At 52.1% G+C, this 27,937-nt stretch overlaps 1 protein-coding gene across 1 annotated transcript; it reads left to right on the top strand.

Annotated features, from left to right (window-relative positions):
• The first annotated feature begins 12 nt into the window (after positions 1–12).
• LOC116450435 (mucosa-associated lymphoid tissue lymphoma translocation protein 1-like) lies at positions 13–27,908 on the top strand. Its single transcript, XM_032122932.1, has 15 exons — positions 13–117; positions 1,201–1,295; positions 1,648–1,766; positions 1,949–2,102; positions 3,218–3,396; positions 4,350–4,446; positions 6,063–6,089; positions 6,891–7,094; positions 11,376–11,553; positions 16,747–16,821; positions 17,424–17,551; positions 17,787–17,918; positions 18,044–18,195; positions 23,499–23,624; positions 25,675–27,908. The coding sequence occupies exons 2-15, from the start codon at positions 1,286–1,288 to the stop codon at positions 26,035–26,037; spliced, it is 1,944 nt and encodes a 647-aa protein (XP_031978823.1). The 5' UTR covers positions 13–117; positions 1,201–1,285; the 3' UTR covers positions 26,038–27,908.
• Positions 27,909–27,937: the final 29 nt, after the last annotated feature.

The following is a 27,937-nucleotide window of genomic DNA, read 5'->3' as shown; positions in this document are numbered from 1 at the left end:
CTCGTGATGCCCGGCCCAGCTGGCGGGGACTTCTTGGAGGAAGCGGGTTCTATGTGCCCACCCGTGGGAGTGCTGGCTCCACCATGAACTTTTTGGGCTGTGGTCCCCAGGAGAGAGGTGAGCGTGGCCGTGGAGCCTGGGAGGTGAGAGCGGTGGGCACAGGGGATGTGGGCAGGGGGCAAGAGTGGCTATGGGGATGAGAGCGAGGGTGGTCATGGGGACAGGGGCAAGGATGCCCATGGGGATGAGGCAAGAACACCTGTGGGAACAGGGTGAGGACACCAGTGGGGATATGGGTGAAGACGGCTGTGGGGATGGGGTGGAGGACATTGGTGGGGAGGGAGGTGAGGACACCAGTGGGGGGATATGGGCAAGTACACCCATAAGCAGGTGTGTGGGGAGGAGGAGAGGACACTCACGGTAAGTGCCTGAGGCCACCAGAATGGGGACATGGACACCTGTGGCAAAGGGGCAAGGACTGTTGTGGGGATTGGTTGAGGTCACCAGTGGGATTGGGGGTGAAAACACCCGTGGGGAGGGGGTGAGGACACTTGTGGGATATGGACAAGTCGAGCTGTAACGGGGGGGGGGGGAGGTAAGGGGGCACTGTAGGGAGGAGGAAAGGACACCCGTGTGAATGAGGGTGAGGTCAGCAGTGGCGGTGGGCATGAGGACACCCCTGGGGAGAGGGAAAGGTCACTCGTGGGAAGGGAGGTGCGGGCGGCCGTGGCACCCAGGCTAGGGACACGTCCTGCAGCGTCCCCGTCGGAGCGGGCCAGACATGCGGAACCGGTCCGTTCGGGGCCGGGCCGTGCGGAACCGGTCCAGTCCGCGCCGTGCCGGTCCGTTCGGGGCCGGGCCGTGCGGAGCCGGTCCAGTCCGTGCCGTGCCGGTCCGTTCGGGGCCGGGCCGTGCGGAGCCGGTCCAGTCCGTGCCGTGCCGGTCCGTTCGGGGCCGGGCCGTGCGGAGCCGGGCCGTGCAGGGCCGCCGCAGCCCCGGCGCGTGGCGGCGCCGCCCCCGGTGCCGGCGGGCGCGGGGCGGGCCGGGAGCGCGGAAGTGCCGGGGCCGCGGGGCCGGCGGCAGCCGAGGGCGGGCCCCGGCCCGGCGCCGCAGCCCCCAGCCCGCCATGGGCCGCCGCGTCGGGTGAGCGGACCCTCGGCCGAGCCCGACCCGCCCCAGCGCCGCCGTCCGTCGCCGCAGGTGCCGCCGCCGCGTCCCGGGGAGAGGAGCTGCCGCGGGCCCGGCCGGCGGCCGCCCAGGCCGGCGAGGAGCCGCCGGAGAAGCGATGCAGGAAGGTGAGTGGTCACGGGGCAGTGGGTAGAGTGACTGTGCCACCCCCCAGGAACTTGCGAGAGTACCCAGAGGAGCCCCATGTCATCCATCCACCCACCCATCCTTCCACCCACCCATCCTCTTGTCCATCCACGTACACACCCATCCATCCATCCATCCATCCATCCATCCATCCATCCATCCATCCATCTCTCCAGTCTCTGGGCACAGGAGCATCCCTGTTCTTCCAGTCTTTCCTGCCTGCTGGGATGAGTATCCCTCTTGAAGCCCACCATGCCTGGCCACTGGGTGAGGGTGAGATGCTGGGCTGTGACTGCAGTGTTGTTCCCAGCTGCACATGCTGTTTCTCCACAGCCATTGCCATAACTGAGCAGCCAGTCTCCGTCTCTGTCCCGGTGGGATACTCCTTCATGCTGCGGTGCCGAGCCCAGGGATGCACCTCACTGCAGTACCAGTGGTTTTGTCAGTACCAGGTAAGGATGGGGTGGCCCTGGGTATGGCACCAGGCTGGGTCCTTGCACACAGTGGGGGAGCTGAAGAAGGGGAGGAAACCAGGGATTTCCACTTTTGCCGCTCTTACAAGGGGCTTCCTAGTGCCTTCTACTGCCAGCAGTGGGGAAGGAATTGCTGCCCACTGCCTGTGTTTTCCCTTTAGTCTGACTGCCGCCCGATTCCTGGAGCGACCAACCAAGACTTGCCCATCATTGCAGAGCAGACCCAGCTCTACACCTGCAGGGTCAATGACCTCCACAGAAATGCCGTCTTCTCCGACTGGGTGAAGGTGGAGGTCCATCAGTGTGTTGCCAGAGGTACAAACCTGTCTTTTACCTTCTTGATGTATTATGGAATTACAGAATGGTTCGGGTTGGAAGGGACCTTCAAGCTCATCTTGTACCACCCCTTGCCATGGGCAGGGACACCTTTCTGTCTCGGTTCGAGACAAGTTTAGGGGGAAACACTCTGGAAGGAACGTCTCCTCCCCAGAAGACAGGTTTCAGCACTCCCCCCCCACCAATATGAAAGGAATTTCTTGGATGAAAGTGAAGAAAACCTATTTATTTAACAAGCAGAGTACCAGCAAGGCACAGGAAACAAATGAGTAGTGTTAGATAGTAAACCTCCTCGATGCGGAGAAAGCTGGCGGATTCAGAGTTCTTTTCTGTAGCTGGCTCGACCCCTCCCGATGTCCAAGGCTGAGATGTGGCATCCCCACAGCCTCCCTGCTGGTCCACGGGGTCCGATGATCTGATTCTCAGATCACAGCTAGGCAGAAGAGTTCCAGAAGAAGAGGAAGAAGAAGAAGAAGTTACCGGAGGAATTCAATAGGCCAATATGGGAAAATTTATTTCTTGCCTCAGCTAAGAGGCTGGCTAAAAGCAGAAAGGTGCTCCCTCGGCTCTGCAGCGGCGAGAATGCGGGGGGTGTGTGAGTCCTTGAACACAAACCATGCTGAGGAATTCGCCTGGCTTCTCTCCCCCCTCTTCTGGACCCAGCTTAAAGCTATGGGACCCATTTCTGGGCATAAAGCAGATGATAGGGAAATACAGTAGTATCATAAAATCACCCCAAGACACTTTCACTAGAGCAGGTTGCTCCAAGCCCTGTCCACCTGCACCTCATGCTTGCCATGGGTTTCCCAGAGTTATTCTGGGTATTGGGACTGGAAGAACCCATCTGGCTACTTCAAAGCTGACCCAAAATAACTTGGGGCGTGGTTGACCTTAGAATGTTGACTGCGCCCTTGGAAGGAAAGGGCGAGGATCAGGTTTGGGAAGCCAGAGGCAGGGCTTTGGTGTGGCATTTACTTTCACAGGCGTTGCTCTCAAGGGTTCCCTGCTCCCCAAGGAGAAAGGTGATAGTTGAAAATGGCCGTTGTTTGCTGTCCTTGTGGAGGGAGGACCAATTCTGTGTTGCTGCCTTGCAGGTCTGCCCCCTCGTCTGTGGCGAGGAGAACCAGTCATTGTCCTCAACCCCAGCGAGCAGCGGGTGGAGGTGGGGCAGCCGCTGCAGCTGCAGTGCGCTGCCATGGGGGTCCCAGCCCCCAGCTACCAGTGGTACCACAATGGGAACCTGCTGGAGCGGCAGAAGAGAAAAAAACTCTGGGTAAGGTTTTCTGGGGATAGTTCAGAAGCTTTTGCTGCTGAGGTGGGTAATGGGAGAAGCTGATTGCAGGGTTGTGAGAAAGCCCTCCACATATCACCCCACTGCTTTGATAGCCAGCTGGATGGCTCTGTGTGAAGGGGGAATATGTTTTATGGACTTCTTTGAAAGTTGTGGATATTCCTCTAGGAGGAAACCAATCCACAGATGCGTCAAGGGCTCTCAGCACATCTCTTGTGCCCGTTTACAGTAGAGACGTGAGAACAGTTATTGTCTGTGTATGCAGGGGAGTGCGGATTGATGGAGCTGCGGGAATGCTGTGTGCCTGCTGGAGACCTAGAAGGAAATGTGGTTTGCCCTGACAGGAAAGAGTCAGGGAGGCAGCAGAAGGGCTCGCTTTGTTTTGTGTCGCTGGCTGAGTGTAAATCAGTGCTGTCTTCTTGAATCAAGAAAGGAGATTTCCTTCCAGGGCATTACGTGAAGGGCACAAGGACAAGACATCCAGTCTCTTCTCAGTAGTGGTTGATGGTATTACAGATGGCCTTAGATGGTATTACGTGGTGGCCTTAGATTGCACTTCTGATGGGAAAGCTCAGTCTGGGCACTAAGAAGAGGTTGTTTTCAGAAGTAGATGGTGCTGTGCTGGAGCCAGAAAGGCAGCAAGGTCTCTGTCCTTGGAGGTGTTCAGGGCTTGCATAGACAGAGCTATGGCCACCCTGACTCAGTGGTGGCTTTAGTCCCTCTCTGAGCAGGATCCTGGGCTGGAGAACCAGAGTCCTCGCCAGCTAGTACTGCTCTGGGTCTTGTCCCCATCCTGATTCTTTGTGAGGCAAAGTCTCTGCGAACAGCAGGAAAAATACTTCTTATTCCGTGACCGTGAGTGCCTTCAGCAGATCCTGGCAGGGAGCTTCAGACTTTCACCATAAATAATGTGATTTAACTTTTGATCTGCCTAGATCACCCATACCAAGGTCAGTGACTCCGGCACGTACCTCTGCTGTGCCTCTAACAGTCACGGAGAGCACTGGACCAACGCCGTGGACGTTCACATCGGTGAGCAGAACCAGCCCACGTTGCTTTGCTGCACATCACCTGATGTGAGACATAATTACAGGGGACAGAGGATTTTGGTGCTCTCTGGAGGTGCTGAGCTGGTGAACAAGGACTGTGATAAATAGGATTCCTTGATACTGGGGCTCTGAGGGAGTAAAAGGAGCAGTGGCTGGAAAACCCCCTAATTGCAGCAATGTGGTGTCCGACAGGTGGGATGCTGCTGGGCCCTGTAGTGTGTCAGACACCTGCTGTGTAAGGGCAGGCTCAGTGCTCTCAGCTACTCCCTGCCATTTTCTTACCATGCCAGCGTGCTGCTTTCACAGCTCCAGGCCAAATCACGGCAGGCTCCTGTGGCCAGACCCATTTCCAGTCTCACTGAGATTAAGGGATGTGCTCAGACATGGAGCTGGAGAGGATGGTGTTTATTTGGGAAGGTTCAGGCCCCTCGGGCTGGCAGCTCAGGGCTGATGCTGTGTGAGTGATGGATCCCAGGGAGAGGATGTGTCCCCAGACCCCCAGGCACGTTCCACCTCTGGCTGCTTTGACCCTCTGCCTTTACCCTATGTGAGGCAGGAATAGCATGGGCTGGCTTTGCTGGCTCTTTACTCCATCTAGAGATTTTTCTATGCCATAAGCTTCTTATCCTGCCTTTTAGGCTGTCTTTAAAATTTCTCCAAAGTACAAATTGATCTTGTGTAGCCAGAGAGCACTCTGCCTGCCTCCTCATAGCTGGCAAAACACGTCCTAGGGGGATAGTGAGATTTGGACACCAGATTGGGTTGGGTTCAATGTGTTACTGCTGGGGAGCTTTAACTTGCAACAGGTGCCTCTGTCAGAGGCAGAAAAGGATGAGTGGTTTTGTTCTGAAGCTTTTCAGGCATCTCTGGTGCATCAGCAACACTGGTTCAGGGGCCAAAGACCCATGAGATTTATGCAATTTATCCCTAATTTTTTCTTTTAGAGCATGTAGGGTTCTGGAATTTTCTCCTGGGCTGGATTTTTAAATTTATTTCTAATTTAAATAGGAAAAGCTGGAACTGTTAGGGTAATGATGATTTTGAGAGGCTGGAAGTGCTCAGGTAGGAGAGTTTGTGGACCAAAGTGAGTAACATTTGGAGCAGCTTTTCTGAGCCAGAAGTGCTAAAACAACAGGGAAAGGCTGAGCAGGGAGATGAAAAACTCTGGGAATATTATTGCAATCAAAAGCAAACAGGCAAACTTTCTCTGTTCTGGACATTTCTGGGGAGAAACGCTCCGTTTTGGAGCTTTTATTGAGTCATTGTGTTCCCTTTGCTTTTGCTGCAGCAGGGTAGCAGGTGAGTCACATCAGGTACGAGCTTCTCCATGTTGTCCCTCCTATCCTGGTCTGCCACTTCTCCAGGCTTTGCATCCCAGCTGCTCAGGATGTCATAAATCAGGCTGGATTTCATAAATCCTCCTAACATCAGACCAATGTCTATAAAGTTAGGCTATGAAGGAATTGCCTGAGGAGTGTTGCTTGTGCAGATCCTCTGTGTGTTTGATCCAGCTGTGCATTGTTGGGGATATTGGAGCAGGATTCAGACCTGGCACTGGGTGCTGGGCCCAGGCTTATCATTTCCCTCTTTCTTTTCCAGGTACATGTGGCTCTGGAAAGTTTTTTGGTGAGTACTTTCATCTTTTCTTCCTGAGCAATTTTTCCTTTAATTAAAAGCCAGGCTCCAGGGTGGATGGGAGGACAAGGAATGGGAGTGCTTTTTCTGCAGAGACCGCTTCAAGCCTTTATGCCCATATTGCCACAGGCTCTGCACTCTTGGATTAGAGCTGCACAGCATAAAATGAGTCTCATCCCCTGCCAAGCCCTGATCTTTCTCAGCAAGTGGAGTAAGATTATTCGTAATGAGTAACTGAGTCCTAAACTCTGTGCCTGCCAAATGATTTTAAAAGTGTTGTTCACATGACAACTTATCCCTACTTGAAATACCTCCTCAGAGCAAGGCAAAGTTCCTCGCTCCCACTACTGAGTGACATAAATCCCATTTTTTTACAGTGGGAGGTGGGGATAAAATCAAAGCAGGAGCCATGGGTTTCTCTCCTTCAGCCCTGTGAGGGAGAGGACCCCTCAGCCTGGCTCAGCAAATCCCTCTCCCATGCACCACTGACACGCCAGACCTGTGGTCATGGTAGGGCAGGTAGAGCAGAACCTCTGCATTCCTGGGATTTTGGTTGTCAAGTGAAAACTTTTCAAGCCTTTCTGTCAGAATGATTGTTTGTGTATTTTGTTGAAGTATTCAGAAAGCCAAGGGCTTTCTGGAGAGTGCTCCAGGCTTGCAGCAGCCTAGGGTCTATCCTTGCTGCCTAACTCTTTCCTTAGATTGCCCATATCCTCACTCCAACAGGAGGAGGTGAGGTGATCTTGCCTCCTGCTGAGCATTTCTGGCTTTTTCACTTGGTGTTTGTTTTAGCTACAGGCAAAATAGCACTTTTAGTGGGCAACAACCGCTACCAGCATCACCCCAACCTCATGGCTCCTGTGAGGGATGTGTTTGAGCTGAGTCGTCTCCTGGAGCATCTGGGCTTCCAGGTTGTCTCCCTGCTGGATCTGAACAAGGCTGAGATGGTGGCAGCGGTCAGTCGGTTCCTGCAGCTCCTGGGGAAGGGAGTCTATGGTAAGGCAAAGCCAGCTCAGCCACCTGCCCATGCTGAGTAGAGATTGGGCAATTTTCTGAACAGTTATTGAATTAAAAGAGAAGAAATTGAGCTTTGCTATCTCAAGGGAGACCTGCATCAGTACCAGGCTTGGCAGGAGCCCCTGGATAAGTGTAGTTCAGTTTTGGCCAGGTTATAGTCAGGCAAAGTGGATGTTTCTCCAACACGTGGCTCACCTCCAACCCCAACAGTGTGGGCTCAAACTGAGTTTTTGGGGAGCCAGTGCTTCTGATAGTGAATGGGAAAGGGGGCTTTGATTTTTCCTTGGCTGAAAGAATTGAGGAGACTGACTGATTGTCCTCCCCCATCATGTGTGAGGAGAGGAGCTCCTTTTGAGCCCTGACTGCTGAATCTGGTCATGATTTTCTTAGTTCTCTTTCCTGAAGGTCTAATTTGGGCCCTTGACAACCCTTTTGCAGAGGAGCATTTCCATCTGCAGGTGGCTTTGAGGTTGGGCTTCGAGCTTATTGCACACTGCTCAGTGGGAAGCGTTCCTCAGCCACGAACCCAACCAGCAGATTTGTGGGTCTTAAAGCAGATGTTCAGATTTGGTGGTGCAAGTAGCATCTTTGGGGTCCCTGAGATTCTCCCAGCATGACAGATACCCTGAAAACACCTTGCAGGTGGTTTTTTTTTGCTTCCAAACCTCAGTGTGAGGCTTACCTGCCAGCTGTGTGGCACCCAGACAGTGAAAGTCATCATGGGCTGATTCCAGGCTGGCACTCAGTGTGAGGTTTGGAGGTTGTGCAATGGATGGGGACCTGGCCACGAGGGAAATGCTGCACAGCCGCCTTGTTCTGGGAAGCACTGACTGGAGGGGGAGGCTGAGCTGGTGGGAAGGGCTGTGCGCAGTCCTGGTGCTCCAGCTGAGCGCGTCACCTATGACAGCGTATTCCCATGACTTCACTTGCAGCTTCCTTTTGTTGTTGCTCTCTGAAATCCCCTTGTATCCCAAGCTTTACCTCCTCTCCCAGGTCAGAGTCATCCCAGCTGCCGGTCTTACCCTCTATCCGTGGCATGTGAGGACCAAATGGCATTTTATCCATGGCCCTTCCTAAGCACTGGAGAGAAAAAATGCTTGGAAACAGCAAACCATTCACAGTGTCATTCCTTATTTGGACTTTTAGAGCTTTTCTGCATTCGTGGCCTCTGATCCTTCCTGGCAAAACTGATTTTGTGCGCTGTCAGGAAAAACACTAACAGCTGAATTGAGTGTTGAGTGTTTGTGAGGCAGCGCCTGCTTAGGTTGAGGTTTTCTTAACAGCTCTCCAGGCTCAGTGGTGTGCTATTCTTTGGAGGCAGTGAACCCCAGTGTGAGCTGGGTCCAGCAGTGATTGAGTTCAGGATTCTTGCCACATTGGCTGGAATCCTAATTTAATGATGGGACATTGGGTCAGGCTGCCTGCTGAGTGCCCCAGTTGTGGTGAGACAGCAGCTCCAGGAACAACCCAGGCAGCCTGTTAAAGACTCCAGAGGTGCCTGTGACAGCCAGTCCTGTACATCCATGTGTGGGTTGGACACGCTCCTGCAGCATCCCAGTGTTCTTGAGGAACCTGGAGGTGCCACCTCCTGTGTAGCAACCACCAGAGCTGAAGTCAGGAGAGCTTTGTGTAGACATACAGAGGAAGGAGAGGGCTGACTGGTGAACGTGAACCTCCATGGGTTGGTGCTCATTGCCCCTTGTTGTATGGTCTGTGCCAAAGAGGGCAGTTGGGCTTTGTGGTCTCTGTAACTGTCCCTCCAGGAACTGTGGGCTTTTGTGAGACTTTCTTCCACTTCCACATCTCCCAACCACCCCAGCACAGCTCCTTCTCCCTCTCCTCCCAGGCCTGGATCCTGAAGTGTTCAAAAAACAAGTGGATGTGGCACTGCATGATATGGTGAGGTTCAGTCCAAGGTTGGACTTGATGATCTTGGAGGTCTTTTCCAACCCTAATGATTCTATGATCCAAAGGTTTCTCCAATTCACTGTGTGGAGGTGGTGGGTTATCAGGCTGCTTTTCCTCCTGATCTCATCTTAGAAAAGCTGCAGAGGATTTTTGAAGGCCCCAAACATCCCTCAGACAAATAGGGAATCCCCATGGATTTTTTTTGAGCATCCTAAAAAGTCCCAAATCAAAAAAATTACATTGGAAATGCAATGAGAGCAGAAAGTTGTGAGTGGAATACGAGGAAAATGGAGTCATGCCTTTATAAAGCCTCATGCTGCATTGTAAGCAGTGCCTGGAGCTTCCCCTTTTTAATTTGGTACTCGGAAGTTTGTCTGTGATGGGCAGTTCTGACTCATACGATGTGGAAAGAACTCAGAATTAAACAGCCCTTTCCTTCTCTGGGCAAATTGTTGACTTTCCTGTTCAGGAGGAGAGATTTAGTCCGGGAGAGGCTGGAGAAGTTGCTCAGGTGATGTGAAACCCACCCTTTTTGATTTGAACATGAGTCTTTGTGGTTTATATAGCATGGGGAGCACTTGATGGTACATTCAGGTGCTCAACAAGACCTCAAAAGTTAGAAGATTTAAGGATTGAATCATTCTTTGTGGGCTTTCCTGTTACATTTCATTTTTTTCCAAACCTCAGTGATGCTGCCTGGTAACAGATGTCATCACTTCTCTTGTGTGTACAGGCAGAGGGACGAAAGCCACCAGTGCTCAAAGGCTCAAGGGGCCCAACCTGCATCTAGTTTTTCTAGAAGGCTTCCTTTTTTATTCTCTTTTCTAATCTCAGGGGAGGGTTTTGTGGGTTTGATTTGCAAGTTATGAAAGTTTAAAGCTTCTGCAAATCAGATCCTACTGTCTCTGGCTGGCAATCCACAAGAAGAGGAACACAAATCTCATGGGCACCTGTGAAAATGGCCGTTTGAGAAACTTTCCATTGTGCCCTGAGAATAGAAACCAAAGGTGACTCAAGGCCTTTTTGACTATGAGATCATGTTTTCCATCCTCCACACGATGAGATCATGCTTTCAGCCCTTCAGCTCCTACCCCTGTTACTGCATCCTTGCAAAATCAGACCAAAGTGAGTGCCCTCCCAAGTCCAGGGGCAGGAACAGTGGAGGGAAAATAGAGGAAAGGTTACTCACTGAACTGTGGGCTTTGGCAGCGAATCTGAGTGAAGAATTTCTCCTGTTGTTGCTTCTTAGCTGCTTTTTCTGATTTCTGACCTCTCACTCTTCACTGTCCTTCGGTTGCAGTAACACAACTCTCTGTGTCACCTCGCAGAGCTATTTTTAACCCATTTCGATTCTCCAAGTTGGGTTTCACCAACCAGCATCCCGCAAGCAGTGTCATTGGTGCTGGGGAGGGACAGCCAGCTGCTGTGCAGCTTCCTTTTGGGAAGCTCCAGCCTTCTTGGGGATCCCTGTGCCAGCCCTGCACTGAACACAGGGCTTGGAGAGGAGCCCCAGCTTAGGCCATCCCAAGCTCCCCAGTGCTGGCTTCCCACCTGGATGGCCCTGTGTTGCCATCTCTTGGGAAAGCAGAAACCATTACTAAGTGTCATGTGCTTAAGTGTAAAACCCAAAATTCTTGTTGGGTCTTGGACTTCCCACCAGCATCTGCATGAGTCTGACTCCTCCCCTGCCTGACAGGGCTGGTGCCTGGTTTGAGGTTGTTGCAGCACATGATCCTTGTGTTCTGGACATCTGAAGAACTCACTTCTCTCTGTGTCTAATTTTTCACCAGCTTACAGGTGTGTGAAAACAGGCAGACCCTTGAAGTCAAGAATGTTTCCCATCACCTAAGTTGGTGCTGATCTCCTAAGAAGACTTGTTAGTCTCTTCTCCCAAACTAGGAAACTGAGGAGCGTCTCATTTAAATGGCTGTTAATGTATTTTCCATCCTGGTAAAATCTTTTTCTGTTGCCTTATTCCTTCAAAGAGCTGAGGAGCTCTTGTACAAGACATTGTACAAAGGTGAAATTCAGCCTGGCAGGTGCTGAGCCTGGGTGTTGTAGCACAGAGGTTTTGGAAGTGTGTAAACCCAGGGACTTCAGGAGACAAACAGTGCAGGAACCCACAAGTACGGGAGAGCCTCTTGGGGCTGCTTCCAACTCTAATTAAGGGAATAGTTGGGAAAAAGTTGAAACTGTGAGGTCAGTGTAGCTCCAGTTCCATAGGTGCTACTGGTCTAGGTCTGCCCTGCACCAGTATTCCTTCAGGACATGAGGTGGGGCATGGCCATGGGGAGCTGGTTACAGACCTGCAGGTTGGCATCCTGAGTCATCCTCTCCTCTCCCTCTTCACAGCTATATTCTACTATGCTGGGCACGGGTACGAACATCTGGGGAGGAACTACATGGTCCCTGTTGATGCTCCACAACCCTATGCCCCTGAGAACTGCATCAGTGTGCAGAGGATCCTCCAGAAAATGCAGCAGCAGAAGACGGCCCTGAACATCATCCTGCTGGACACCTGCAGGAAGTGGTAGGGTCCTCTTCCCCCTTCCCCCGCCTGGGCTGGGCGTTCCAAGGACTGGAGGAGGGTGGCCATCCTCACCTGTGGGTTTTGGCAGCCCCTGTGATTGCTACATCCCCCATAGTGCTGCTGAGTCTCTGTCAGATGTTATTGATCTGTGCCATAAAATCAACCACACTGTCAGGTCCTGCAGGGTGTCCTTGGGGATGGGTCAGTGTCGCAGTGTCCAGCCACAACTTCCTAAAAGCGTCTCCAGGACGAAGGCGCTCGGCAGGACCGGCACACACACACACACACGTACACCCACACACCACGGATAGCTGCAGGAAAGGATGTACACCCACACACCAGGGATAGCTGCAGGAAAGGATGTACACCCACACACCACAGATAGCTGCAGGAAAGGATGTACACCCACACACCACAGATAGCTGCAGGAGTGGATGTACACCCACACACCACAGATAGCTGCAGGAAAGGATGTACACCCACACACCACAGATAGCTGCAGGAAAGGATGTACACCCACACACCACAGATAGCTGCAGGAAAGGATGTACACCCACACACCACAGATAGCTGCAGGAAAGGATGTACACCCACACACCGCAGATAGCTGCAGGAAAGGATGTACACCCACACACCGCAGATAGCTGCAGGAAAGGATGTACACCCACACAGCACAGATAGCTGCAGGAAAGGATGTACACCCACACAGCACAGATAGCTGCAGGAAAGGATGTACACCCACACACCACAGATAGCTGCAGGAAAGGATGTACACCCACACAGCACAGATAGCTGCAGGAAAGGATGTACACCCACACACCACAGATAGCTGCAGGAAAGGATGTACACCCACACAGCACAGATAGCTGCAGGAAAGGATGTACACCCACACACCACCGATAGCTGCAGGAAAGGATGTACACCCACACACCACAGATAGCTGCAGGAAAGGATGTACACCCACACACCACAGATAGCTGCAGGAAAGGATGTACACCCACACACCACAGATAGCTGCAGGAAAGGATGTACACCCACACACCACGGATAGCTGCAGGAAAGGATGTACACCCACACACCACAGATAGCTGCAGGAAAGGATGTACACCCACACAGCACAGATAGCTGCAGGAAAGGATGTACACCCACACAGCACAGATAGCTGCAGGAAAGGATGTACACCCACACACCACCGATAGCTGCAGGAAAGGATGTACACCCACACACCACGGATAGCTGCAGGAAAGGATGTACACCCACACACCACAGATAGCTGCAGGAAAGGATGTACACCCACACACCACGGATAGCTGCAGGAAAGGATGTACACCCACACACCAGGGATAGCTGCAGGAGTGGATGTACACCCACACACCGCAGATAGCTGCAGGAAAGGATGTACACCCACACACCACAGATAGCTGCAGGAAAGGATGTACACCCACACACCACCGATAGCTGCAGGAAAGGATGTACACCCACACACCACAGATAGCTGCAGGAAAGGATGTACACCCACACAGCACAGATAGCTGCAGGAAAGGATGTACACCCACACACCACAGATAGCTGCAGGAAAGGATGTACACCCACACACCACAGATAGCTGCAGGAATGGATGTACACCCACACACCACAGATAGCTGCAGGAAAGGATGTACACCCACACAGCACAGATAGCTGCAGGAGTGGATGTACACCCACACACCACAGATAGCTGCAGGAAACGATGTACACCCACACACCACGGATAGCTGCAGGAGTGGATGTACACCCACACACCACAGATAGCTGCAGGAATGGATCGACGACAAAGAGACAGGAAGGGTCCTCCTATGGGGTTCCACGGGAGGAGTTTAATGCAGCCACGCTCATGAAGGGTTCCAGAGACGAAGACAAAGAACATAGGAGGGTCCAGGGTTATACAGGAGCGGAGGGAGCATCAGGGACCAGTGATCTGAGGGCACGGCGGTGGGACACAGGCAGGACTAGGTAAGGGAGACAGTGGGGAGCTCTGAGGGGGTGGCAATGGGGCAAGGGCCAATGGGGGAATGGAGAGTGGAGAACCTTCTAGGGCAGGGACATATAAAGTACCAAGGGGCAGGGAGGCCAATGGGCCAACCAGGGAAACAGAACTGGGGTAAATTAACATAACAGAGCATCCTGGGGAAGCCTCTTCTGTCACCCTAACCTGGGGAGGATCTCTGATCTTAGGGACTGTCCCACCAGCAGACTCTCTTTGTCCCTTGTTCCATAGGCTCACCGGCCTCCACAGGTCAGTCACGTATTAGTGCAGAGAGCATCAGACCTTGTCTGAGATCTGCTGGAGAGAAGGGGCTGGAGACCCTCCCTTGGTTTTTTGAGGTGAAGGAGCCTGGCAAATACAGGCAGGTTGCCTCAAGCCTGTGGAGGGATAGCTCTGCCTGGCATAAGTTGTTGGCTGAAACTCAGCACAGGGTTTGTCTTGTGTTTCAAGCCTGACCCACCTGAGCTGATCTTGCTGACTGTGTGCTTTCCTGCTCCATGTTTCCCACGTGCTCAGGCTGGGAGCGTTCAGTTCACCTCTCTTCTCCTGGCTGCAATCTTGTTAACATCTCAGTGAGAAGAGTGCAGCTTGACAGGGAAAATATTTTAAGCCCTGCTACTTGTTTTTCCTGGCCTTAAATCCTCCTGAAGTGGTTGTGTTGTGAAGCAGCTGCTGCTGAGGTCAGAGATAAGCATTTTTCCTCTTTCTGTGGAAAACCCATCATCCTCACTTGGCCTGCAGACTTCTATCCTGCTGCAGAAAATTACTACTTGTCCAGTTTCAGGAGAGGTGGGTGGACTGCTGCAGTAGAAGCTGTCATTAGTTCATTTATTTCAGGCTCCTGAGGCAGATTTACAGGTCAGAAAAGACCTGGAGAGCAAACGTAGGAATGTCTCTCTCTTCGTGCTGTGGTTCCTGTGCTAAGAACTGGAAAGACAACAGAGCTTTTGATACCCTGAGAGATCTGCCAGCCCCTGGAGAGATGATAAATTTTTCATGCCTTTTAGCTGTCGTGGTGGGGCTGCTTGCTTTGAGTAGCTTAAAGCTGGCTGTGCTGGGACTTGTCCTGCAGCTCTGGAGTGGGAGCTTGATGTCCCTTGATGCTGCCCTGAACTCCCCAGAATGGAGCATCCCCTTTCTCCCTTCTTGCTGGCGGCTGAAAGCAGAGTGTGTTGCTTCCCTGGCACACCTTGCAGCACCTGGCTGTCCTCCCCAGTTTGATAACAGGCAGGGAATGGCCTGCAGCCGTTCTCATGGATACTCTGCTGGAGCCAGACTAGTGCAGCTCTGGGCTGCTGGTGTTCCATGTGAGGGCAGTGTGTGATGGGGAGGCAGTGTGGGGGCTGCACAGGGACCTCAGTGCCAGTGTTAACAATCTGTAAACCAGCTTTTGAGCTGCTGTCTGTCTCCCTTTGAGCTGCTGTCTCCTTCCTTGGCATTTCCAGCGGTTCCTTTGCTCAATGGAGTCTCAGTGGTGCTCTGGGAAGAGGATGCAGTGTGAGATCTGCTGTGATATTTAGGCAAAGTTGTGCAGCTGGTTTTCTCCCTCCTTCTGCAAAGTTCACACCTCCCCTTTTCCTCAGCAAGCATGGTACTTCATGCAGTGGGTGTTATCCCAGACCTTTTGGGGGCAGGAACTCTCTCCTGAGCTCATTTTTTCTCGAGAAATCACCATTTCAGCTCAAGGAAGCACCTGGGTTTCATAGCTGTGTGTGTTTACACCTCTGTATAAAACAAGGCTCCCAGGGCCTCCCTTCCTGACACCCTCCTGGTCAGACTGATGCTGCAGGTCTGTCAGCAGCTCATGCATGAAGCTGTGTCTGTGCTAAGAGGGAGCTCACCCAGAGTTTCTCCTCACCCTGTATGTTGGCATCAGAAATGCCAGGGTGGTGAGAAACACATCCTTTGCCAAGCGGGAGCAGATGCTCAGCCTTAGCAGGCGAGGAACCAGAGCACAGAGCCTGTGTGTAGCCTCATACATTTATATGCTGATTTTGGGTGGATGCGATTGCCTTTTCCAGGAATTCCCTGATTTCTCCTTGGACCTGGAACCAAAGATTTCTGCATTAAATTAGGAGCAGTTGAGGAGCAGATAAATCTCAGTATTCAGATTTAGAAACATGTCTTCTTTCTCACATTTTCTCTTCTGATCATCTTTAAGACAACTTACACAAGTCAGTTGAATTCTGCCATTAAACATCTCCAGACTGTGCCACCAGCAGTAGGTGACGTGCTGGCTGCTGGCAATACCCCTGTCCCTTCTGCTCTCCTTAGCGTCCCAGCTCCAGCCCCAGGAAACTGTGCTGGGATTGAATTGCATGGACTAATGCTGCCTCTGTGCCTGGCTCTTGCACTGTGTGACTGGAAACAGCTCCGAGTCACTGGTGTGACCTGGAGGCAGCCTGTCCGTGTGCTGTCAGTCTGGCTTCAGTCAGATGGGCAAGGCTTGACCATTCAGTGCAACCAAGATATCTTTTTTTGTTGGAAATCAGATCCTGTCACCATGGATCTACCTGATTTTGAGAATAACAGGGGCTGTGCTCATTCAGCTGCATCTAGACTGAGGTGTCAGGACCAGTTTTGAGCTTTGAGACTTGTGTGCGTGTCCTGGTCCTGTCTCTGAGGGAGATCTGGGGGCGTATCATCCATAGCCTGCTTTGGTTCCCTGAGGCAAAAGTGTGTGTGTGTGGTCTGGAAGGGCCCCGTGGGGTGTCCCAGACCTCCAGCAAAGGCAATTGAGCTGTAACCATGGTGCTGTGCACCTCTGACTTCTTGAGGGACGGTTGTCCATTGGGCCATGGTGAACCTGTGTGTTCTCTGCACCGTAGTTCTGCCTGGACATGTTAAAAATCCAGCCTCTGGAGGGAGGTGGCAATGTGCACCCATGGCTCCAGGTTGTACCCACAGCTCCAGGTTGTACCACAGCTTCAGGCTCAGGGCAGGGAGCAGCTTACCAGTGCAGTTAAGCCACAGCTGGACATACCTACTCCTTCCCCTGTGGTTTGGGTTCTTGGTGGGACTCCCAGCTTTAGTCTCTCTGGTTATATCTGAGGTGAGGGTTGATCCTACTGCCATCCCTAAGAGATGGACACAAGGAGTGTGTGGGCTTTGTTCGTGCCAGCTGCAGATGTCCTTGACACTGACTTGTGCCTTTGCCTCCTCTCCAGGTACAACCCAGGGTGTGCCTTGTCCCAGGTGCAGCCACTGGAGCCGTGGGGAAACACTGTCTATGGCTATTCCACGTAAGTGACTTCACCACCCCCACACCCTCACGTGGGACCACACTCTGGCACAGCCCTGTCTCCTCTCATCCTTGCATGCATGGTGGCTCTGGAGGCTAGAGAGGGCTTCTCTTGTGTTCCCTCTGGCTCTCACCCTCCATCTGCTGGGTTTGCTGTTCAGGCACTTCTGTCCTTCCTGCTGCTGTCAGCCTGTGCTTCAGTTACAAGTTGTGTGTGAAGGTGACATCAGCTTCTGTCACCTGTTCTTCAGCCTGATTCTCCAGGTGCATGTCCCATGAGCAGCCCACCCAAAGCCTTCTGAGATGCTGGGTATTATTTCCCGGTCCAGTGCCAGTTCCACTGGCTTTTCACCTTCATCACTTGCCTGGGCTGGCAGAGGAGACTGTGCTGTCCTATCCCATTCCCTTCCACTGCTTTTTCCCATCCTGTGGCCTGCCCACCCTCTCCAGGACACAACCCAAGCACTTTGTGTTATTCCTTGAGAAGCTCACTTGGACCCAGCCACTACAGTCTGGATGGAGTTGGCCACCCCAGACTCACCCTGGACCTCATGCCCAATGCAGAACTGTGAGGACTCTGAAGAAATATCCTTATTCTTGCAGGAGTGAAGATGCAGAAGCCTATGAATTGCAGGATGGGGAGTTCAGCTCTGGGATCTTCATGAAATACCTGAAGAAGCACATTCTGCAAGAGAAGAAGGTTACACATATGCTGGAGGATGTGTTAGAAGGTGAGAGACGAGTTAGAAACCACTTGCTTCAGTGCAGGGGGTGAGAAGAGAGAGCAGAGACCATCCCATCCCAGCCAGCCAACCGTTCCTCCCTAAAATCCAAATCACAGGCCATGCCCCATGGGATCTTTCAGTAGCCTGGGAGCAGCATGGGGACATTTGTGTAGGGCCCGAAAGGCAGGGAGATCAATAACGAACCTGGAGTGATCCTTGTGCTTCCGACTCTTTCCTGCAGACATTGGCCATGATCCCCTGGTCACTGGGAAGCAGGTGATGGAGATCAAGCACACGCTGAAGGAAGCCCGGTCCCTGACGGATCCCATCTGTCCCTCGGGAGCAGCCACTGAGCACTGGGGACACAGCCAAGGTGAGCCATGGGGGGTGTGGGGAGGACGGAACTGGGGGTCCCTGTGCTCCTCAGGGACACGGCACTGCAGGGAGGTGTTGACAGGACCCTCTGAGGAGTTGATCCTGCTTGAATTTCCCTTCCAGAGCCGCTGAGCAGAACGGTGACCTTCCCATGCGGGGCACGGGTGGAGCTCCACTTCCTCCGGCTCTTCTCCAACCTGATGTTCGTGTGTGCCAAGCCACAGCCACCCCTGGCCCACATCACTGACCCCCAGCTCCTGCTCCGCTGGCCTGCCGTGAGTCTTCTGGCCAGTTCTGTTCCTGGGCTGCTTTCCCCATCTCAGAGGTCGGAGGGTGGTTGGGCTGAGTCCTGAGGGCTGGGAAAGGCTGATCCCTGGTGAAAATGGATCCCCCCCTCTGCGTACACCTCTTTGAGGCTCCTTCCACACCTCTGTGGATTCCCTGCCTTGCTCGTCATGCATCACAAAAAAGATTTGGCAGCAGTTTGATGCCTTTAACCAGTTGTCCCTCAGATTGATTTCTGTCCTGCCTGATTAAATTATTGCATTTAATCTGATTGAGGCCAAGAGCTATTCTGTTTTCTGTGTTAGAAAGCAGGTCTGGCTTTTTGACTCATGCCTTCTTAGTCTGCCATGCTAATATATCTTAATGCAACAGTATATTCCTTCCCAGTTGAGCTGTACCAGCTTCCTTGCGCCCTTTCTCACACCTTTCCTCACAGACCATGTGCCCAGTGTGGGCTTTCCTGGTGGTCTCCATGGGCCACCCCTATGGATTTAATTTGCTGCTCCTTTCTGTAACCATCTCCCTTGTTTTCTGTAGCCCTTCTTCCAAAGCGTAGCTCGTTTGTGGTGGATTTTTTGGCCCTTGTTGCTCGTGGAGGGACGCTGCTCCTCAGCACATTGGGGTCACTGATGCAGCGTGGTGTATCCAGGAGGTTTGGAGCCTGATCCTGCCCATTCCTAAGCTGCACCACCATTTCCTCTTGTGAGCATCATGCATGAAAATTGTGTCTGTGTGTGTGAGCATGTATTTGTGGGCTTCCCCCAACATCAGTGACTGGGGGGGAGGGGGAACCCAGCTGCCTGCTCCTGCCTCTGGAGCTGTCTCAAGAGGGATCAGAGAGTCAAAAAGGTACCCCAGTACAGCCAGATCCCTGCTTCTGTCCCACTGCACGGCGGAGCTGGCTCATGCTGAGCTCCAGTGCCGTCTGAAGAGGCAGCAGCGTGTCCTCCCATGACTGTCACCTGCCCCACCTCAGACACCACAGCCACGACCACACCCCTGTGGGGTCCCTGAGATGCCCACCGGGCTCCCTCCAGAATCTTTCCAGAGCACCTGAGGGATGCTCAGGGCAGCTGGGGTCCCCCTAAGTCCCACGTGCGTGGCTGAGCTGCAGGAGCCAGAGGCTGAAGGCCAACAACACCAGGCTGAATGTGAGGTTGTAAGCCCTTAGAATGATCCCAGAGAGCTGTTTTGTTGAGGAAATGGGGAATGTAGGAAATGGGAGTGTTCCCACCATTTGCCACATTCTGGTTATCAAAGGGACTTAAATAGGCTTGCTGTGGGTTTGCCAGGAATAATTATGATGGAATTTTCTGGCATTGATTCATTTTCTTTAGTTGTCCCATATTCCCTCCCATCCTGTGGGTTGCCTGACTTGCATTTTTACCTGACAAGCACTGTCTTTAGAGGGAGAGGCTGGTCTCGCACATGACCCAAGGCATTCCTATTTTTTTTTTCTCTATACTGCTTAAATCCTTACTTTTTAAAAACCTTTATGTTGGATCTCCTTGTTTACCAGACACTTGATCTGGAGCTGTTTGACATAATGGCCTTGCCAGTCAACCTTCCCCCAATTTATTTAGAATATCCCTATTTGAGGGCCAGCTAAAACCTGGCCTTGCCAATTCCTGGGCACCATCTTCGTTAAAAAACACATCCCACCATGGGGAAAGGTTTATAAGTAATTATGAATTGTCTAAAAAAATTAATTTAGAAAATGCTTTTCTCCATTTTCTCCTATACAGCCAGAAATGATAAAGGAGAGTGTGGAAGGGAATTAGTTTGTGGAACAGGAGGCTGTGGTGGCTGGGAATTTAGCAGACTGCTGATACTTGTGGATAATGAGTTGCTGTCAGCTGACAGGCTTTGAATCTCATGTGTCAGGGCTTTAATTCATCCCTTGAGAGCACAGAGTCATTGAGCGTTTGGGGTTGGAGGGGATTTCTGCAGATCAGAACCCTCCTGCTGAAGCAGACACACCAGGTTGCTTCTTGCCCAGGTGATTGTCTTGAAGGTCACTAGGCTGGAGAGCTGTGTTCCCATGGGATACAGCCCTGGAACCCAGCTGGTGGATTTTCAAGGATCCTGAGGAACAGGGAGTCAAGCAAAGGCATCAGGAGGCCTGCATGGATTTGCTGGGGGCTCCTAACTGAGCTCACACATGAAAAGGTGTGCAAGAGGCAGAAGCAGGGGCAGGTAATGTAGGAGAACTACAGAGATGTGGTTGAAGCATGTAGGAATGGGGCTCAGAAAGTCAAAGCCTATGTGGAGCTGGATCTGGGGGCAACAAGAAGGGCTTCTACAAGTACCTCAGAACTCCCAGAATCCTGAAACTAAGGAGAAGGTCTGAAGCAAGGGGGACACATGGAGGAGGAGCAGGACCAGGTCAGGGAGCACTGAACCAGCTGGACATTCACAAATCCCCAGGACCTGATGGGGGCACCCACAAGTGCTGAGGGAGCTGGAGATAAGACTGCAAGGACACTCTCCATCTCCTCATGGTCTTCCTGAGGCCTGGAAAAAAGCCCCTGTCAGTCCTGCCTTCCTGGAGGGCAAGAATGAGGATTTGGGGAGCTCCAGGAGAGTCAACCTCACCATGATCTCTGAGGAAGTGACAGAGCCAATCACCCCCAAACACAGCAAGGACAAGGAGGTGACTGGGAGCAGTTACAGTAGATTGCAAAGGGCCTCCGTGCCTGATAACCTGATGTCTTCTGCATCAAAGTGATGAGCTCGGGGGACAGGGCAAGGGCAGTGGATATTGTTTGTCCTCCACACATGTCCAGTTCTGGGCTCCTCAGCACAAGAGAGACATGGACATACTGGAGAGAGTCTGGCAAAGGGCCATGGAGATGATGAAGTGGTTGAAGCACCTCCCCTGTGAGGAAAAGCTGGGAGAACTGGGGCTGTTCATCCTATGGAGGGACAGGCTTAGAAAGAACTCATTCAGGTCTACAAATACCTGCAGGGAGCGTGCAAAGAGGACAGAGCCAGGTTCTTCCCAGTGGTGCCCAGTGCCAGAACTGGAGGCCATGGGCACACTCTGATCCACAGGAAATTCCATTTAAAACTAAGAGAAAACTCTCCTTTGAGGGTGATTGAATATATTTGGGCTTTTTGGAAAATCAGGGCTGTGGGATTGATTTTTATTTTCACTGATGTGCTTATTAAATACACAGATCCTGTAACACCTGCAAGTGTCTCTGCAAGGTGCTACAAGGCAGGGTTGGATTTTGGAAGGATTTGGATAAACAGAAGGTGCAATTCGAGGCCAAGGCTGTTATTCAGCAGATGCAAGTTCCTGCGCATGAGCAAGAATAAAAAGTAGCATAAGCATGGGATGGGCAGTGAATGGGAACCAGTTCTGGTCAGAGCCCAAAACAGCTGGGGTGACAAAAACAGGGCACAGAACCATGGCAAGGTTGGAAACAAGAGCTCTGAGATTTTTGTGAGATCCTGTCTGGCTCTCCTGGCTGTTGCTGGAACACTGGGTCCAGTTTTGGGTCCATGCTTCATGGAAAAGAAGTGTGCCAAGTAAAGCACAGATGAAGTAATGAAAGGAAAGAGCAAGACAATCGTAGTTTAGGCAAGAAAAGCAAAAATTTTGATTTTATGGGGCCTTCAAATCTATAAAAAGTTGTTTCCAACATGGAAGTAAGTCATAGTTTGAATTGCGGGGAGGAAGTTCCAACATGGAGATTGCATTCTCCCTAACGTCTAATCTAACGCTACCCCTGCAGTAGGAAGCTGTCCCCCTCTTGTCCTGCCACTCCAGGCTCTTGTCCAAAGTTCCTCTCCAGCTCTTGGAGCCCCTTTAGGCACTGGAAGGGGCTCTGAGGTCTCCCTGGACCCAGCTCTCGCAGCCTGGCATCAGAGCAGGGGGCCTCCAGCCCCCAGAGCATCTCTGTGGCCTCCTCTGGACTTGCTTCAGCAGCTCCAGGTCCTTGTGCTGTTGGACCCCTGGGCTGGAGGCAGCGCTGTGGGTCAGAGCATGTGCTGGAGGATGGAGCTGGCTGGACACAGCAGGGCTACATCCTCCCTTCTGCAGCCGTGCTGCCAAAGCCCTGTGTCAGCAGCATCTGGCTGATGTGCTTTGTGCCTCTTTGGTCCCCAGGTTTAGTCTCCATTCACTGGCCTGATCTTCCCCAAGCTCCCTCCAGTTTATCTTTCCAGTAATGAGCTGCCAAGTGCAGAGATGGATTTGGCTTTCTCTTGCACAGAGATAAATGGTGTTTCCTCAGCCTCCAGTGACCTACTGGATCAGCAATGGTGCTACTCCTGTTCCACCAGCCTTGCATGCAGGGGTGATCCTGATGCCTGCAGATCCCAGCCAGCATTTGGGATCCAATGTTTTTCCTCATACTCTCCTGGCCAGAAACAAATCACTTTGGCCGTTTGCAGGCAGCAGTTCAGGGAAGGCCGGGAAGAGCTCCCAGGGCTTCTCCAACTTCTTCCTCCCCAAATATCCTAACGGCCTCCTTCATCAGCATGCCCAGCACAACTTCTCCTGCTAAGGATCACACTGGGACGGTTGCCAGAGTCAGCTAGCAGAGGCAAGTGCCTTCTGGAAGGGACTGGTGGACTATGGTCCATTCTGGAGGACTCAAATCCATGGTCACAGCCCCAAGGCTGCCAGAGCTCCAGGAGCGTTTGGACACTGCTCTCAGGCACAGGGTGGGATTGTTGGGGTGTCTGTGCAGGGCCAGGAGTTGAACTCAATGACCCTTGTGGGTTCCTTCCAACTCAGGATGTTCCATGGTCTATGATTTCGTAAGGCCTTTATTCCCTTGTCTCTTCCCGGGGTATTAGCGGCTCCAAGATTCAGTCAGTACTGAAGAGGATCTCAGACACAGGGCTGTTTTTGGCTAAATTTGAGGAACTCAGCAAGAATTGGTAGTTCTGTAGATGGTGAGGGGCTAATTCAGCACTCAGCACAACTCAGAGCTTCCAGCTGTGCCCTTGGAAAACTTGCTGCCTTCAAACTGCTGGCAGTACCAGTGATTACAATACTGGCTGGTGCTGCTTCAGGCTCTGCTGAAAATCCCACCATACCCCATTTTTCATAGTAAGATGTACTCGGGGTCTTCTCATTGATATGCACAAGGCAAGTGTATAAAATCTCTGCATTCCTGTTGCTTGCTCTCTGTAGTACTTCCATATTAGGATACACAGCATTTCTACCAGGCAACATGTCAATCAAAGCCCTGAGCACGTGTTTGATTGGCAGTTGTGCCTCAATGCTTCATGCTGATGCTAAAATTTCCTTGCATTTCCTCTTGTTTTCCTGACCCAGGAGACGGATGACGTGGCCATCCAGAGGGAGAGCCATCTGGACCATGTGGAGAGTCTGCTCGCCTCCGTGTACAAGCGGGAGGAGCTGGACTGCATCTTCCAGCTCTGTGCACTGCAGAAAATTCAGGTAGAGAGTAACCAGGTGCAAATTTCCACAGTTCTCCTGCATTCTCATGGAACTGGTGTCCCCATCCCCATGGCTGGAGCTGGATATGCCTTTCTGACCACGTGTCTGTGTCAGTGTCACATCCACACTGATGTTAGAGGAGCTTGTTGATCTTCAAGGCACAAAAGCTGCCCTCTTTTACAGAATCACAGATTGGTTTGGGTTAGGAGGGATCCTAAACTTTATCTTGTTCCACCCTCTGCCATGGGCAGGGACACCTTCCATTATCCCAGGTTGCTCCAAGCCCCATCCAACCTGGCCTTGGACACTTCCAGGGATGGGACAACCACAGCTTCTCTGGGCACCCTGTGCCAGGGCCTCGCCACCCTCACAGGGAAGAATTCCTTCCCAATATCCAACCTAGCTCTGCCCTCTGGCAGTGGGAAGCCATTCCCCTTGTCCTGTTATTTTAGGGCCCTTGTTTGAAGTCCCTCTCCAGCTCTCTTGGAGCCCCTTTTTAAGAACTGGAAGGGGCTCTAAAGTCATCTTGGAGCCTTCTCTTCTCCAGGCTGGACACACCCAGCTCTCCTAGCCTGGCTCCATAGGAGAGCACTGTCCTTTCACCTCACCTTTTCCACTTCAGCATAATCTTTCTGATTTACAATCAGGCTGCAGAGCCCAAGCGTGGATGCTCTTTGCTGTTGTGTTGTCTCCCCTGCCTGACCTTCCTATCAAAGCTGACCCACACCAGCCTGTGCTGGGAGCAGAGACAGGCATCACTGGTCGTGGATTGTTCTGTTTTTCTGTGCTGCCTGGCCAGGGAAGCTGCTCTTTGCCCCATCAGCCACGGGGAGGTCAGACCTGCCCAGTTACTTCAGGTGGAGGATGTCTCACGAGGCTGTGTGCTTGCCTGAGAGATGAGCTCATGGGCTGGCCAGGATCTCCTGTCATCAGAGTAACACTGCCAAGCCTGATCCAAGCTGTGCCTCTTTGGCATGCTTGAAAACACCCTCAAACTATTTAAAGACCATGAGAAAGGCAGAATTGCTGGTCTCCTGGCTTGTCTCTCCTCAAACAGCAGTGTGCACTTTGTCTCTACTTGGACATTTTTTTTCCTCTCCTAACACACAGCCAGTGGATCTTACACCGAGTGCTGCCTGGATCTGCCTACAGCAACTTCTGCTTGCTGAGTACATGATGTGCTTCAGCATATGGCAGTGCTTTCAGTTCTTGATTGTTCCTGGAGCTCTTTTCTGAACCTTTCCCAGTTGTTCTGCGTTGCTTTTAAGTGCAGACAGAGACCTGGACTGGGCATCGCCTGCCAAAATCTTCTTGTTCTATTATACATCTCCCTGCTCTTTACAGGTGTTTCAGGCACAGCGCCGTGCTGGGGTCTGCTTTCAGGGGTTTGACTGCCATGAATGTGGTTATTCTCTTATTTCTTCATCTTTTAGAAAATTCTAAAATAGTGCTAGGCTGTGAGCAGATCCCTGTGGAGCACTGCTGCTTAAAGCTGTTGGTTTTTAGAGTGTCAGGTGTGTTTTAGTTCATAGAATCCCGGAATGGTTTGGGCTGGAAGGGACCTTAAATCTCATCTCATTCCACCCCCTGCCATGGGCAGGGACACCTTCCACTAGCCCAGGGTGCTCCAAGCCCCATCCAACCTGGCCTGGAACACTTCCAGGGTTGAAAGTGTTTAATGCTTTCCTCTCCCATGTGCGTTGGTCTTGGCCATGGTGCAGCCCCTCCTGCTCCCCTGTGCCCACATCGCCAGAGTGGTGCTTGCAGTGACAGTGCCCTGATAGAGCTGATGAGATCCCACATGTCCTGATTTCAGGAGAAGTCCTGAAATACAGAATCCATGGCTGAGGCCTGTAAGCATCATGAGCTGTGTGAATATGAACAGCTCATTTTCTCTGGCAGTAGCATTGCTCCATCGTGCCACAGCATGGGGCTGTGAGCCTGCACAAGAGCCAGCCAAGGCTCCTTTCTGGCAGCAGCAGCAGCAGGAGAGCTTTGCTTCCGATCGAATTCTCCCATTCACTTTGTGTTCTTTGCTCTCCCCTTCCAGACAGACGTGGTCCTGCAGTTGGATTTGCATTACACCCGGCCAAGCACAAAACAGAGGACTTGTGAAAGCCTCCAAACGACCCTCCAGAGATCCCTGCTGGGGCAGTTTTTCAGCCAGAGGAATGACTCCCAGCCGGACGCCCAGCCAGCTCCTGCCCGCGCCGGCAGCGCGTGCCTGCGAGCTGCGCTGGCGCTGAGCGCGGACCCGAAGGGCCAGGGATCCCTGAGCACAGGCTCTGGCCACAGCTTGCCCAGCAGCAGCCGCTCCAACTTCAGCAGCGAGCCCGAGGAGAACGATGAGAGCGAGCTGGGCGAGCTCTGCTTGGCGCTGCTTCAGGCTGGCCCGGGGCAGGACGGGCCCTGAGCCTCAACCTTGGGAGCTGCTCTTTTAACTGAGGCCTCAATTTGAGTGCTAAATCTGTCAGAATCCACCAGCTGCTTCCCAGCCTCGGCATCGCCCTGTCTGAATGAGGCCAAGGCTGCTTTTTTGGAAAGGTTTCTCCTATCTGCACCATGTGGTGTGCAGGGCCTCAATTCCCTCGGGGAATATTCCCTGTCCCATGGCAGCATCGGGACCAGCGGGGAGTCATTGTGTCTGGCAGAGGACAGGGCCACCCTCCAGTCACAGCATTGCCAGGCAAAACCAGCACCACTGCAAGACAAGGGCACTGGTTGATGTTTTCTGCCTGAAAACAAAAGTTGCTGTATGGAATGTGATGAGAAGCCCACAAACACTACAGACCCCTCTGGCTCAAATCCCAGCCATGGCTGCTGGGTCTCACCAAGCTGTGCAAGGGACACAGGGCTGGACCAGGGGGACCAGGTGAGAGTGTAGGCTCTCCCTGGGGTCCCAGCATGGTTTCCTTCCCATGCCTGTGTCAAAGCAGGTGTTAAGTTATGCATTTATGTATTTCTGAAGAATGTATTTATAACTGGGGCGAGACAGTCGCTTGCCAGGAAAAGAAGGTCAGGTGTTCTATGCAGTGTGTGTTTACATTGGAGGCTGGTGTTCCACCAGGAATAGCCTCCAGGCAGGTGCACTGACACCTGCCCCTTCCAGCCTGGTACAGGAGCATTAAAGGGTGTTCAGCCCTCTGCAGTTCCGAGTTCCTCTCAGGTGCAGAGTGTCCTACTGGAGAGATGGAATGTACCGGGATTGAGAAAGGATAACCTCAGAAAAGTTATTGTTAGTGCAGATTGTTTTTTCTGCAGATTGTGTGCCTGTCTGTGCTGTGGGCAACCTCAAGCACTACATGGAGAACCAGCTGTTTGGAGAAAGCCACAGGTGAGCAGGCCCCAAAGGGCAGCCTGGGTGGGCACAGGCCCCTCCCTGATTGCTTCCCTCATACATGTTTGATAAAGGTGATTACTCAGTAACGGCCTGAGAGGGTGATCCAATAGTTCCAGAGGGGCCAGTGACCCCAGTGAACTGTGCAGTCTCCATCCTTGGAGGACAGTTCACTCTGGACTACAGAAGGTGCTGATGACCTGATCCCAGCTGGCTGAGGGCTGGACCAGAGACCACTGGCGATCCCTTCTGGCTGCTGTGGTCCTGTGGAAGAAAGAGGTTGGAGGGCAAAACTTCTAGAGAGGTCAAGGGTAGCAGGGTGGGGAGAATGCCTGAGCTCTGTCTTGCTTTAAAAGGGTTGGAGGCAGAATTTTCTCAGTTTTGCTCTCCTTCAGTGAAGATACATTTCTGTCTGTGGTGTCAGTTGCAGCATAGAAAAATCTGAAAAGTTGCTTCCAGATAAACCATTCTACAAGTGCTGGAAACCTGTCCAAAGAGAACAGAGGAGGCTTTTATTCTTCTCACAGTGAGTAGAGCCAAGGGAAAGAAGAGGGGCCCCAGCTGGCTGAAGGCTAGAAAGTCTCCTAGAAAAAATCCTAAAGCTCAAAAAAAAAAAAAAAAAATTCAGAGGATATAGTTTAAATAAGATGGGCTGATAGAAAAACTAAACCAGAAAATAATAAACTAATTTCAGGAAGAACCAAAGATGAACTCAATACTAGCAGCCACTGAGGGCACTGTGGGAATGGCTCAGCAGGCATTTGGGAGGAGCTGGGGGGTCTCTGTGAGGATTGTTCCCACCCTCCTGTGCTGTTGAGGCAAGGCTTGTTCCTGACTCCCATTATCCTGCCAGGTGTCATCTAATGTGAATGTTTTCTCATTCAAAGTGAGGCTGTTTATTTTTTCTGAATAAAACACTATTGGTGTTTTTAATGCACAAAGCTTCACGTGGCTCTGAGTTAACTGTGTTTATTTT

Source organism: Corvus moneduloides, chromosome 13 (genome assembly GCF_009650955.1).
Source record: "Corvus moneduloides isolate bCorMon1 chromosome 13, bCorMon1.pri, whole genome shotgun sequence".
Lineage (NCBI taxonomy): Eukaryota > Metazoa > Chordata > Aves > Passeriformes > Corvidae > Corvus > Corvus moneduloides.
The sequence above is the reverse complement of the archived record's forward strand: the minus strand, read 5'-3'. Positions and strand labels throughout refer to the sequence as shown.

What these genes read in the sequence shown, in the direction of transcription:
- LOC116450435 (XM_032122932.1), top strand. An exon ending in GCTGGAGGATGTGTTAGAAG is followed by an intron (nt 17,552 to 17,786) that starts GTGAGAGACGAG and finishes TCTTTCCTGCAG; the next exon opens with ACATTGGCCATGATCCCCTG. An exon ending in GTGCACTGCAGAAAATTCAG is followed by an intron (nt 23,625 to 25,674) that starts GTAGAGAGTAAC and finishes CTCCCCTTCCAG; the next exon opens with ACAGACGTGGTCCTGCAGTT.